The sequence below is a fragment of the Misgurnus anguillicaudatus genome, chromosome 7 (genome assembly GCF_027580225.2).
Source record: "Misgurnus anguillicaudatus chromosome 7, ASM2758022v2, whole genome shotgun sequence".
Lineage (NCBI taxonomy): Eukaryota > Metazoa > Chordata > Actinopteri > Cypriniformes > Cobitidae > Misgurnus > Misgurnus anguillicaudatus.
The window spans coordinates 10,469,539-10,484,538 of record NC_073343.2 but is presented as its reverse complement, the minus strand read 5'-3'; the positions used below and the strand labels follow the sequence as shown (position 1 = coordinate 10,484,538).

General features: G+C 36.9%; 1 protein-coding gene across 1 annotated transcript; it reads left to right on the top strand.

The window, feature by feature from the left end:
* The first annotated feature begins 4,337 nt into the window (after nt 1-4,337).
* Nucleotides 4,338-13,919, top strand: minpp1a (multiple inositol-polyphosphate phosphatase 1a). The gene is made up of 5 exons (XM_055171453.2): nt 4,338-5,101; nt 5,463-5,654; nt 7,477-7,574; nt 9,281-9,411; nt 13,274-13,919. The coding sequence occupies exons 1-5, from the start codon at nt 4,510-4,512 to the stop codon at nt 13,626-13,628; spliced, it is 1,368 nt and encodes a 455-aa protein (XP_055027428.2). The 5' UTR covers nt 4,338-4,509; the 3' UTR covers nt 13,629-13,919.
* Nucleotides 13,920-15,000: the final 1,081 nt, after the last annotated feature.

Genomic DNA, 15,000 nt, shown 5'->3' with positions numbered 1-15,000 from the left:
AACCCAGCAGCCATTTGGATATAAAGAGCAAATCGGTCCTACAGTGCAATCTTTATAACTGCAATTAAAGAAACAGACACTCTTCTGTGTGGTAAACAGAGAGGTATTGAGGATGTTGGGGGATTTGTTTGGTAAAGGACAGATATTGGCTCCGATCAAATACCCACACATGCGGTCTTGGCCACTTGACATCGCGGGCACGTGACAGGAAGTAAGGGTCCAAGACTAAACCATGTCTTAAAACTGCCAAAGTGCAGTGCCCTTAATGCACACTAAACACATCCTATCAAATACCACCATGCATCATGATCTAGATGTGAATCGTGAGACTTACGCCCAGACCTCACGAGATGTCGCGGAAACTTTTAATTGTACGCAGCACTAATGAACTGCTTTCCAACATACAAATGCACTCATCACACTTAAGTACACCTGCAAGGTAATAGTAAAAGAATGATGATTTGAACACAGAAACAAAAGCAAAACCATTTGCTCGAATCCCTATGATGACTATGATTAGAGGGGAAAAGATAGAATTTAGTCACAAGAAAGTGCACAGAATACAGGCAGTATTGAGAATTGGCAAATTCACACAAACCTTTACTTATAATAATGCTGTTATTAAATCTCTCTGGGACAATGAAGATAAAAATAAATATGTGAGCCTATTTTTGTACTACATGACATGTTACTTAAAATAGGACAAATTATATGAAGTGAAAATCAGGAAGAATGTGTGTGTGCGCGCGTGCATAATCTTTCATTTCTACATTTTTATGAATGATTGTATTAATGCATTTTTATCTTTTCTCTCAATTTTTTACCATATATATAAATATGTGTGAGAAACTGTGAACTTGCTATTGAAACCTAATTTACCTAAGGGTATAAAATAAAGGAACTTGAACTTGATATATTTGTGAGGAAAATCCTACAAAGTAATAGCTTTAATTTCACCCTCTAGGTTAACTATAGACCCAATATAATCCGGCTACGAGTAACCCACTTCTAGCCAAAATAAACTTATGAGATATATGGTATCCATTGTGTAAGCAAAGTCAACAGTGTTTACAAGGTGTTTGTAGGGCTGGGTACATCATTCAGATGTTCCGGATTGACCCAATTTCGATTCATAAGCTATCAGATCGATTTGATTTCGATTCTTGGTCCGATTCCGATTCTCGAAGCGGTTTTTATACTCGATTCAATTAAATGAATATAGTGAACATAAGTTTACAAGTGGGTAATTAATAAAAATAATTTAAAAGCCACCAACTTGTATATTACACTTTTTTATTTTAGGTACACTTAGGTAAATTAAAACCCATCAATAATTTTCAAAAATGTATGCTGAAAAAAGTCAAAACAGTCGCATTCCTTGATCAAACAGGATCAGGTTATTTAAAAAAAAAAAATCGATTCAGGGCCTCTGAGAAGGGATTTTTAATCGACCACGTTTAAAAAAACGATTAATCACAAAATTGAATTTTTTTTGCCCAACCCTAGGTGTTTGGTTTGATTTAATTTATTTTAGCTCATTTTCGGGGGGATATGGTTACAGGTCTATTACATTTTTTACTGACAGCCAAAATTTTGCCTTGTTCAGGGCTCAACGAGGAGAATTTTTTATACTGGCGGTTCGGGCCAGTGGTTCACGTTTTCACTTGCCCTGCCAAAATTTTCACTGGTCCCAATTAAAAAATGTCAGGGTCAAATATTTAAAAATAATTATTCAAAAGTCAAATAAAATTGTATACATATACAACAGAAAAAAGGTTACCAACTTTTCTGCTTTACCTGTAAACTGACAGCAAACTGTGCAAAATATTGCATTGTTTCTTTTGTTGTGTTTTACCCAAATAAATGTCTGCTTCCAATTTGTTAAATAATATACATTTATGAAAATATATTTTAGTGACTGAGGGCAAAGCACTGGCCCGATCCGGCAAGTGACATTACAAGCGACCAAACGTCTCTCACGCATGCCCCGGGCCTCCGGGCAGTCCTTTATATTGAGCCCTGTTGTTTAAGGGGTGTTTTTAGACATCTATTAAATGTCTTTTAAGCACAAAATTGCTTGCTGGAATGCATGTGTATTGTTGCAATACTTTTGCAAAGTAAAGCCTCTTTCAAAGTAGCCAATAAATGTATTTTAGAGAGAGAGATAGAGACTTTAAGTCGACATCCTCATACTGCACATTGCAAAACCAACCAAATCACAAACTTTAACCTTTGCCCACATGGCAACACTCCTATCTTAAATCTTTAGGATTATAAAGATACATAAACTCCAGCTGACCAATAGATACAAAGGCCTAGTTAAAACACACCCATGTGCTCACACTATTGTTATCTCCCTCCTTCTTGCTCCCCTTTTTAGTAAATTAGAAACACTTTTTACAGTTTTCTCACTCTTGCTTCAGCAATGTGGCCCAGTTAAAGCTCGTTCCTGATAAATAAAACAGTTTCTGGTTCTGTGGATAGAGCTTCAGACACACAAACACTGTTACCTTCGGTCGCAAACTAGAGAAAACTAAGACAGAAAATATATCTGACTCACTTTTTCTACATGCCCACAATAAAGAAGGAACAATGTTCTATTTGTGGCAACAGACGACTTAAACCTCCTTTTATCCATGCAGTGAGAGTATATCTGTTAAGTTTTACACCAGCACATTTTGACGGGTCAATAAATTGAAAAGCAGGGAGAACAAGGTCAAAGTCTTTACTGCTGTCTGTACATTAGGTAACTTCAGCAAGCCTCAAATAGTTTTAATGCTCTAGTGTTCTTTAATAGTAACTTTTGTATTTGATGTCTTTTTACTCTCTTTAACCATGGGTTTTTGTGTCAGAGGTGTGTTTACTTTTAGTGTACTTTGGCAACCCTTAGGAAAATCAACCAATGCTTTATTATAGCAAAAATGTTGTAACAATTTTTGTAGTCCTACTGCCACTATTATATTACCATAGTTTTACTAAAAATATCATGGTTAAATTGTGTTTTTTTTTGTAGTAAAACTATAATAAACGTGTAGTAACTATGATGTTATTTTGTGGTTAGTGGGTGAGTCATGAGGAAGTGATCAAGCAGTCGTTTGTTGGATTTCCCACAGAAATGAAACGTTTCATCAGGTTGAAATTACACTTCACCCTCTATCCTTTTAACAGACAAGGACATTTAATCGTTTGGTTGTTGATTTATCAAGGTTTTAAATAGGGTATGCGCAAAAAAACTGCTTAAAGCAACATGTGGGTCACGGACAGACTGTTACAATTTATCACTGGATAACAGCTATATAATACGTTGATACAGTTAAGTGGGGTAAAAAATGACACGATCACGCGCTTTTATAACATAGCAATGTTCTTGTGTTCTACGTAGCTACCGATTGTTGTTTCCTCTCAGTGTCATGTCAAAACGAATCATTACCTTCAGAAACCGTACCGTTGTGACGGGTACTTTCCACAACATATGTCGATACGATTAAAAAGCGATTAAAGACTGATTACACATTCGACCCCATTGGAAAATAAATCCACAGTGGGCGGATTTGTAGACCCAGCACTTTAAGTAAAAACACACGCAACGTGTTTTGCAAGAGGCCCTGGGAAAGTGGGGATCAACTCACCGTATTTTCCCACAGGAGACTTGTAGCTCGGGTGATCCCACAGCCGTGGCGCAGAAAAGTGAATCCGGGTTCGACACGATACCGAAACGGTATGAAACAGCAAGCAGCGCTTGCCCAGTTATTCTCTCAAACCTTCTGTCGCGTGCGTTAATATATTTCCGAACGAGTGAAATAACTGTCCGTGTTGTGATGGGTTTGGTACGTTTAACCGCGTACGCAAAGCTTGAGACGTGCGCGTCACCGTGAGCTTGCGTGAGTGTGTTTTTTTTAAACGGTCGATCCTGCGCAGAAGAGAAGGGAGGGGGATCCCGTCTCGCCCCACAACTTTCGGCGTGTGACGTCATAACGCCCCGCCTCTTTTTCGAGGTCCAACCAGAACATTACGCTGGATTTGCATTCACATAGTAAGTGGGCACTGCGTTTAAACAATGTGCAAGAAACATTCAAGACTCTAGCAAACTATGCATCTACAATATATGGTACAATATATAATGACATTTTAACAGTAGGTAAACTATTACGTGTAGACTTCGGAATTATATACACACAAACTTTACTATTGTCTACGTATTGTCTACACAAGATGGGTTTCACTTTACATTTCATTATACTCTTAATTGTCAACCGTTTCATTTATAATGTCATATGTTTGTAATTGTCAGCCTTTTTGTTGCCAAACAAGCGTACGTGTGTAGAAGACAAGGGGGCACAGAAAACCAGGGGAAACTACTTTTTGGCCAACAGTTAAGCGGCGGTCTCCAATGTAAACATCTGTGAAAACATCAGCTTGCGTGTAGTCTAGTGAAATGAGTCACTTTACAGTTGCGCAAAACAAAGCAACGGACCGAAGGCGCCGAGCAGCACGGGACCAAAAAGAAAAATGGTGAAACAAGTGGTAACAGCATGTTTTGTTCTTTTCCATGGCATTATTTTTTACTGGGCGTTTATGACATCATGTTCTAATGTACAATCATCTTCAAAAAGCATACCAACGATTGCCAGGTATTTTGGCACCAAAGGTCGGTATGAGGAGGTTAACACCTACTTAATCGATGATATTTTCGCCATAAACGATTCACTCGTGACGCAACCATCCTCTAAATGCAATGCAGTTCATCTGACAGCAATAATCCGTCATGGGACAAGATTGCCGACCAATAAAAACGTACTAAAGATGCGTGATTTCTATAACCTCGTGCTGCGTAATGCTTCTGGTAATGTAAACTATTTATCAGAGATCAAGTCAAAGTGGACGATGTGGTACACGCAAGACATGGACGGGCAACTGGTGGACAAAGGCAGACATGATCATAGTTATTTGGCGCAGAGGTTGATCAAATGGTTCCCATCTTTGCTGTCCGAGGACAATGTGCGTAACGGAGGCGTGAAACTGAAGACCAGCTCTAAACACAGATGTGTAAACAGTACCATAGCTTTTAGGATGGGACTAATGCAAGGACTAAATATAGAAGGTAATGCATCAGGGCCTAGCCCTGCAGTTACCATAAACACTTAGTCATAAAGCCACACAGTTTATTTCCCTGCATGCCAAGACACTGAATGTGTTCACAACAAGGGTTAAAGTTAGACTTGTTTTGCATTGTTCAGTTGGGTAATTTACAGACTGATGAAAAAGAATAGTTTACCCAAATACAAAAATAACAAATTATATTTTATACTAATTTTCATATTTGGATGAACTTTTCCTTTAAAAATACACTGTGCATAAGTTGAGTCTTTTGTAAGTGTTCATTCATGAATAAATAACCACAATGTCAATTCGCTACAGGGAGGACATCAATTGTTTAATCTTTGTGTTGTTTTCTCTTCAAGTTGATTTGAACATCACAATAAATGACACTTTGATGCGTTACTTCGACCAGTGCGAACGGTATGTGAAAGAAGTGGAGAGTAACAAAAGTGCCTTGGCAGAGATGAACCGTTTTAATGAAGGCCCTGAGATGAAGAGATCGATGGAGAAAATGGCTGACAGACTGGAAGTCCCTTATGCCAGCATCACTGATGGTCTGTATTGTCATCATTTGAGCCAGTAACAAATATTAAAAGATAAAGCTGCAAACAGCAATGAACAGGACAAGTTCTTGTTGGAGGCAACAAGAAACTCGTCAGACTGGTTGACCTCAACTGAAAATTAAGGATATAGAGCTTAAATAATTATTTTGGGATGATCATATATGTGACTTATTTCTTGTTGAGTCACTTTGACCTAAAACACATTTTGAGTTTGCTGCACTTCTGCAAGAAAAGGGGAAGTCTCGAGTTCTCAGCCAACATTTAAGTTATATTACAGTTGATGAAACAAGCTTTACTTTCAGATTGAGAGATTAGTGCTGAGATTGATCTGACAGCAGTTGTATAACATTACACAAACAGAAGTCAGATTGATAAATACAAAAGAGACTTTGATAGTTGCAAGTGCAATTTTTATGTAAAACAGTAGATGGCAGTATTGATTAAAATGTTTCTGGTTCCTCAAGAACAAAATTAAACAACAATTTTGGCCGTTTCATTAATTGAATACCATCTTGTTTCACAATATTAACAATTATAAAGTTGACTATTATTCTTAGTTAATCGTAAATTCTTGTAATGTGCTTATGACTTGGGAATCTAATGCTCATTTATCTTAAATAAACCAGGCTTGACGTAATGCAACCTGCATATAGGGGTCATTCTACGGAAATTCTACGGTCCCTAGCCTTTACAGAAATATTACACTTGAAAAACACTTTTGAAGTTTACAATTTTTTTATATTTTAAAATGAAACGATGTGTTATTTGAACAATTACACCTTCTTGAGCCACCAATGTAGAAATATTTGATTTTTATTAATTAATTAGAATTCCAAGCACCACAGAAGTGCTCGTCTTTTCGTTTATCTCATGATTTCATATGAAGCTTTTAGTTTAAGTCACTGGTATGACCTCCTTTATTGTTTGGAAATTGCAAAAAACTAGAATACAAATGGATTAAACTACTTAATTTAGTGAGTATACAATGATTGACAACATGTGGTTTGATACTTTGCAGCAGCAATTTTGTAAAATGCCGTTTTCATGAAAATTGTCACTGGTGTTACTGTCACTGGTGTTACCTTCTTTATGGGTAACACCAGTGAAGATCAGTAACACCAGTGATTGGTGATATGATGTCACTCACTGGTGTTACTGTGTTCTTTTTCCTTTCACATTAAATAAAATCTTTCACATGTGACATGATGATAATTTTAAATGCATTGAATTCTGCTACACTTAAGAATTAAGCTTTAAAGCTGAAAAAATATAAATAATATTTCATAAACACCTTTAATATTGCTAAAAAAGTAAGGTAACACCAGTGACAAAGAAATGGTGTATGCAGACTTTAAGTACATACACACAAAAAATAAAAAATCATTAAGCTGTCATTTATGTGTACTGATAAAGTCAAAGAGTAATCTAATAATGTGGTCTAAGTTTTAATGTTAGTAAAATAAATAAATTTTAAGACATCTTGACATACCAAAAGAAGACGTTGCTGTAGAACGACCCATTAACTAAAGAAGACATTATTAACTAATACTAAAAACAGTTTATAAAAACTAATACTATACTAGTTATGTAATATTGTCTACACAAGATGGGTTTAATATATTTTCATTATATTCTTATAATGAATATATGTTACGCTGCCTTCCGATTAAGAAACAGCCTATATATATCAGATTATCATGCATAGCAGCACCTGATGTTCTCAAATGTCTAGTTTGCATTTTTACATGAAAATTAACAAAGGAGAGCATCATTTTTCAGTAGGCTACATTTAACTAATTGCTCTGTTTTCTAGATTCAATGGAAGCAGCATTCTACCTCTGTGCTTATGAATTCACTATCAACGGGTTGAACTCACCCTGGTGCCAGCTGTTTGATGAGTCAGATGCAGAGGTGTGGAAAGACATTTTTATAATGTAAAAATGCTCTAATTACCATCTCATTGAAAGTTACTGAAACCGATTTTTTTTTACAATTGCTAAAACAGTATTTTTAAAATAATAATAATACTAATTGCTTATGTTTTATTGCCATTGTGGATTTTAATTTTAGTATTTTAGTATACCGAAAATGAACTTATTTTATAAGCAATGCACTATGGCAGGGGGTGCCCAAGCTCTGTCCTGAAGGGTCGGTGCCCTCCAAACTAGGGCTGGGCCAATCATTTCTGATACGGATGTCGATACCATAACCTTAGAGGTGTAGCGGAGGATTTTCTCAAATTTTAGAAAAGAACGGCCTTCTCCACTTTTTTAAAAATGCAATTGCACAACACTCCTAATTGACAAATAGGAGGACCAATAGTCTTGATGATTCACCCGGAAAAAAAAATCCTTCGCAATACCTTTAAGTATTTGTCGATACCAATCCAATACCATCTCTATCGCCCTTTTAATCAATTAGGCTGCAACTATCACATTTGTGCTACTAAAAGCATCATGCTTAAACAGACAGAAGAAATGTTTTAATGCAAAAAATGACGTGCAAATTCAAGACTCAATGAAACATTGTGCAATATTGCTGCTGCCTTATTTTCATTTATATTATATAAGAGTAACTAAACCCTAAACCAATGATCTGTAAGAATGGGGCTTAAATAGTGCTGTTCATTGATTTTAGTAATTTTTTGACATTTGAATATAAAGTGTTTCAATACTACAATATATGGTGTAAAAACGTGTGCTGCCCTCTTCAGGTTGAACGGTGGCTATTTTCCTATTGGACGTTGGGTCCAAAAAATACCTTGTGAGTAAGCAGGTTCAAGTTCACCACACCCTTGTTATGATCTCACCACACACTTGGTACGAGCTTAGTTCATCCCCTCTATCTCCGTTTGGATTTGCCCACTTTTCTTGCAATTTTCAAATATTGCCAGTGGGTGGAGTCAGGCTCTGACCAAGGATTTAGTTATGCTTTATGAGGCGGTTTCCCAGACAGGGCTTAGACTAGTCCTAGACTAAGATAGATGTAAGAGCTGTCAAAACTGAAAACAACTTGCATTGACATATCTCAAAATACTTCAGTGCCCTTTGTTTTGCATCAAAATGCACACAAGTAATGTTTTTAAGGCATGTTTGTTAAAACTAGTTATATTTCTTCATTTAAAAGAGGCCTAGTCCTGGTTTAAGCTAATCCCTGTCCGGGAAACCACCCCTATATGTTTCAAACAGACTAGTAGCAACATTTTTAATTAGTTAGCACAAAAATTTAAAATTAATTTAAGGTGCAACTTTGGACAATTTAAAGTGCAACTTTTTGCAAATTCATGTTGCTCAGCAAAGCACGCTTTACGCCAAGTTGCCATGACAGTTACGGTCCGTGTTGGTATGCAGACTTATACAATATTCGATCTGGCCATTTAGCCAATATCTGACTAATATCGATACTGAATATCGGATCGGCCCACCCCTAGCTCAAACCCACACCTGAAGCAACTAATTAAGGTCTTACTAAACATAATAGAAACTTCCAGGCAGGTGTGCTGAGTCAAGTTAGAGCTAAACTCTGCGACACAGGCCCTCCTGGACTGAGTTTGGGCACCCCTACGCTATGGTGATAGGTCAGATGTGTTAAAATATCATGGTTGTCATGTCTGTCAGGTGATGGAGTACGTTAATGACCTTAAACAGTACTGGAAGAGAAGCTACGGACATGAAATCAACAGCAAGTCCAGCTGCATCCTGTTTCATGACCTCTTCAGTCGCCTTGACCGAATTGAAGACCAGATCAAGTAAGTGCATTGTAAAATCTCTCTTACTTGACTGTAAATAACTGACAGTAAAATTTTATTTTTTTATTAGTTTACCATCATACAGTTCTGTGTGATGGTAAAAGAATTTTAGAGAGAGAAAGAATTCACTTGTTAAGTCATGATGACATACTGTTTCCGGGTCCAAGCTTCCAGTCATTTTAATAGAGGATACTATTTAAACAGTCTTTTATGAGCACTATTTATACATATTACCCATTAAAATGGAACATCTTAAACTCAAAGTGTACACTGCAGTCTCTAGGCTCACGGATTCATCAACAGCAATATAATAATAAAAATCCATGTCAAGAGTCTATGTGTTGTCATCTCAGATTTTGTTATGGAAATAAAAATTAAGATCGGGAGTTTTTGGCAGTTTTACGTTATGATCAACTGTCTATTCTTTATTATTTCTTTATGGCATCTGTAAGCTATTGGACCGGAAACGGTGCATGACGCCAGACTTAAGGAACAGTATGTAAGAAATTTATATCAATTAATCATAAAATGGCCCTGATATGTCACTAGACATTAAGAAATCATTTTCATTTCAAATACTTATATCACTGACAACAGTGGTCCGGCCAGGATATTGTCATTTAAAAAGTGGAGTTGCAGCCCTCAACTGATGTTTATGTTGTCATTTCGTGTATTGGCCACCAGTTGTGTTATTGCAGTACCAGTTTTAGCCACAAGGTTTGTGATTGCAATACCAGTTTTGGCCACAATCCTACATACTGTTCCTTTAACAAGTAGAGTGTCTGGTACCTGCTTTCAGCAGTATCAATTGTTATAACTTTAAAAAAAAGAGGAATAAAGAAAATTAGTTCAGCAGGTAAAGAATAAACAGACAGTAGATATATATGTGGCAGTGGGAGTCTTTTGGTCTCTTTAGCGTTTTGTGTAGCTGTGAAAAATACAACCTAACCACATCTGTTTCACTTTGTGTTCTTGTTGAGCTTTAAAAGAAACCATTCAAGTGAAAAAATGTTGTATCTGTCTGTGAGTGAAATGCTTGCTTGTCCTGTTTAGAGTGCTAAATGTGGTTCACATAAATTTTAAACACTCAAAACTACATTTTGCTGTATTATCAAAGTGACACTCATATTTTCACCATTCACGACTAAAATTCGAGAGTGAGCCGATGTTCTCAAGGCTAAAGTGACTTTTAAAAAGGGATTGACTCTGTTGTTTTATGAACAGGATAATTCGTACCGGTCAGTAAAGAGAGAGCAAGGTGTAATGCGACAACACCTCTATTTGAGAGTAACAAACCATCCATAAGAAATATGTTTATCTTACATTTACTGCCGAACCAGCGTCATTTCACAAATCCACATTCACACCCCCTACCCATTTAACACACAGTGCTCCTGGCCTGCACGCCACGTTACGCAGAATACACAGCGTCAAAACAGGAACTGGAGTTATTAAATCCCCCCCTCACGTAAAAAATTAGCACTCCTCTAATCATCCTGTCCTGTACGTGAGTGATTGGTCTGTTTTACATCCTATTCTGTGTTTGAAAGTTAAGTAAACTTGGGTGTGGGGGTGCGTGTCTATGGTTAATTAAACTAGATGGTTTAGGGTTTCCATAAATACGGATATAATCCGCTAAGCAGTTGCACAATGTTATTACAACTCCAAAACTACATAGTATTTACTGTAAGAATCACCTGCAGAAAATTGTGTACCAATTTAAAAATTTTAAATCAATACAAATCAATGTCTTATGGATAATTTTTTATCAAAAGAAATAGTTCACCCAAAATGTGAGTTTAATTCTGTCATCATTTACTCACTATGAAATTTTCTAAACTAGTAACAATTTCTATGGGTACATAGCTGAATAATGTCTTGACCTGGTTGCTTTTTCTTCATACAACAATAGTGGATGTTCATGATTATTCCAAAATTTAACACGCATAAAGATACTTTATGGACTGTTTCCATGCTTTGTAGATTTTGATCGCCTGTGTTCACTGTATGCTTTCCCCAAATGACAAATTGATAATTTTATTCTGTAACTGTTTGCGTAAACCAAACAGGTTTTGCAAGTTTGTGGATGATCCATTTTTTTGGTTTTATTATTGGTCATGACTAGGCAAATATTTAAAATGCTGACAACGTCACTAAAATAAAAAAGAAAGCATTTAATTTGACACTAGATGGTATGTTTGTGTGTAGGTGTGCATGTTCATAACCGAGCCAAATATGTGGCTGAGATATGTGTCTGTTGTCTAATCTTTTGTCACATTAAATTATGCCCACATCCACGCTATGTAAGGTCAGTATGGAATGCTAAAAACAATCTGATAAATAGTGTAAAAGTCTATCTGCATCAGATATCAACCCTGTTCATGTGTTGTTGTTTGTATTTTTTTAGCTAAATTCTTATTAGCTATTATAGTCAACACACATTTATAGTCTGTTTGTGTTTCTTTTGTTGTCCTCAATCTGACTGTGTTCGGTTCACTTCTTCATTATTAAAAAAGCAGGGAGAATAATTTGTAATGTGCAAAGTACAGTGTTGTACGGTTAAGGCATCTAGATTTATGGTACATCCCACATACTTTGTTATTCTACGCCATCTCTTACAAAATGGTAGCAGTTTTGCTTACACAGTGAAAGAGAGGAAGGGCGCTGTACGAGTAAAGTTCGCCTGTGAAGGCGATTACGTTTCAATCTGACAGTGACTGAGGTCATGTTGGGTAAAAACAGGTAACGCTGACATCTGAAGTACAATGTACAAATTGATTTTCATTTGCCTTCACCTACATAGACTTTTGAATAGGTAAAGATGACTAATTATTATTTATGATGATTAATATATTAATAGGGTGGTGCAACTGTAAGATCATCATGAATTGACTAAAAATAAATTTAAAGGTGCAGTGTGTGATTTTTAGAAGGATCTTTTGACAGAAATGCAAAATAATAAACAAAACTATATTATCAGGGGTGTATAAAGACATTTCATAATGAACCGTTATGTTTTTATTACTTTAGAATTTAAATTTAAACAAAACATAAACAATATTCAAACTCAACAATACCCAAACATAAATATAAAACAGACATTATAAGGATACATGTTAAAACAATCTGATATAGCGTTAATAATAGCTGGTTGGTAGATGTTTACTATTTTTGGCAAAACCTCTGTTGCAAACCTCCATTTACCTGAATAAAAATAATTTTTACTTTGAAAATGACACGCTGTAACGTTAACATCAGCTGTTCGTTTACATAAGACTCCGTCTATGTTCATTTACACTGCAGCACAACGTCTGAGTTCTCAAACTAAAACAGGGTCTGCAGCGTTTGCGAACGAATCCGTTTATGAGGGTCAAAAACGGTGGTGTGGTGTAAATGAAAGGCGTAAACGTAGCAAAAGTAACACGTTTTAAAGGATAAACACATTAATCTAAACATAGCCTTAGTGACGTATTCCTGTGGGCGGACTTTAGTCAAAAACTCTTATATTGACGTCATTCAACCTGGAAGTAGAGAGCTGTAGTCCAAACTGGACATTCGCTGTAGGCTTGAAAGGGGAATTCTGTTAAAGAAAATATATTGCCTGGTGGTGAACTTTGAGCGTTATCATTTTGCATGTATTATTTATGCTCTAAGCAACATTACACACTCATTAAAGTTTGAAAAATGGGTTCAGGAAGAACGGGACCTTTAAAAACATTTCAGGGCAGACTATGTTGAATCGTTTTATTTTGAGAGCCAAGATTACGGTTTCAAAAGACATTAATAAATTATTACAAGACACGATTGGAAGAATTTACATTTAATTTCACTCTCTTTTTTCTGTTTTATGTTGTTGACTCAGCTCAAACAGTTCAGTATCAGAGGCAGTAATGGTGCAGGTTGGCCACGCTGAGACTCTGATTCCCCTCTTCACCCTTTTGGATCTGTTCAAGGATGATACACCTCTCAAGTCAACTAACTTTGCCACCCAACAGAACAGAACCTTTCGAAGTGGCCGTTTTGTGCCATATGCTGCCAACCTGTTGGTAGTGATGTACAATTGTCTGGATGGGATCAGAATTGGGGTGCGACTCAATGAAAAATCTTTGACCTTGCCTGGACTCAGTGATCCCGTCCCCTTGTATAAGGATGTGAAGAAGCGCTATAATGCTCTGCTGAGTGGGTGTGACCAAGATACTGTGTGTAAAATTTCATAACAGTAAAACTAGTAAAACTAACTATAACTTTGAAGACCACCAGCCAGGCCAACAGTGTTGCTGTATATAATTCCGAAGTGGATAAAACAGCTGCCAAAAAGATATAACACTTTGGGTGGTTTTCTGGAGAGAGCTTAAAGGAATAGTCTACTCATTTTCAATGTTGAAATATGTTATTGCCTTGGCTGGGAGTTGTTGATGCATCCCTCTGTCATCTGTGTGCGTGCGCGTGGGCGCTGGAGCGCGCTGCGGCGCTTCGATGGCGTTTGGCTTGGCCCCATTCATTCAATGGCGCCACCCAGAGACAAAGTCAGAAGTGACCAAACACATCAGCGTTTTTCCTATTTGGGACGAGTGGTTGTACGAGCAAGTTTGGTGGTACAGGATGAAACGTAGCGCTTTTCTTGGCGGATTTGGAAGAGGAGCTATATTTTGTGGCGTAATAGCACTCCTGGGAGTACTTCGACTCGCCTGAAAAGTCCGCTCCCCTTCTCACTCTCATAATGGGAGAGGGAGGGTGTTACTGCGCCGAGTCGAAGTACTCCCAAAAGTGCTATTACTCCCTAAAATGTAGCTCCTCTTTTAAATCCGCTTAGAAAAGCGCTACGTTTTATTTTGTACCACCAAACTTGCTCGTATAACTACTCGTCTTAAATAGGAAAAACGTTGATGTGTTTGGTCACTTCTGACTTTGTCTCTGGGTGGTGCCGTTGAATGGATGGGGCTGGGCTGGGTGCTGTCGGGGCGTCGCGGCGCGCTCCGGCGCTTGCGTGCGCGCACGGATGATGGAGGGATGTGTCGGCGATTCTTGGTTGAGGTAGTGAAATATTTGGATATTGAAAATGAGTAGACTATTCCTTTAAGTCCCAGAGTAAAATTCGGTCTTAACTGAAGACAGCTTACATTGACATCTCTTAAATATATTAGTGCCATTGTTTTTGTCTCAAGATGCACACCAGTAATGTTTTGTAAAAAAAAATTATTTTTGTAATATTGAAATGTTAAAGATTAATTGATCTTTGAAAAATTGCTTTTTTTATGGGACAAGGTTTAGGTTATCCAGGACTATACCTTATTTATATTGGGTCATTTAAGAAGTTTTTAAAAACATACCTTACAAAAACACCACAGATGTGGATCTTGAGACAAAACAATGCCACGATATATGTTATAATTAGTAAGGACAAGGGTTTTTTAAATTGAAGCAGCTCAAACATGCATTTTAGTCTGGGACTAGGATAAGCCTTGTCCGGGAAACCGCCCCTAAATGTTCACTTCAGTTTTATGTGCAATGATCATGGGCTGACAAAAAGGGAACAAAATAACATTGCAGTATTATTAGTTACAAGACTGGTATAGTCTGCAACTAAAG

What these genes read in the sequence shown, in the direction of transcription:
- minpp1a (XM_055171453.2), top strand. Translation starts at nt 4,510, where the DNA reads ATGGTGAAACAAGTGGTAACAGCATGTTTTGTTCTTTTCCATGGCATT. An exon ending in GCAAGGACTAAATATAGAAG is followed by an intron (nt 5,102 to 5,462) that starts GTAATGCATCAG and finishes TTTCTCTTCAAG; the next exon opens with TTGATTTGAACATCACAATA. An exon ending in TTATGCCAGCATCACTGATG is followed by an intron (nt 5,655 to 7,476) that starts GTCTGTATTGTC and finishes TCTGTTTTCTAG; the next exon opens with ATTCAATGGAAGCAGCATTC.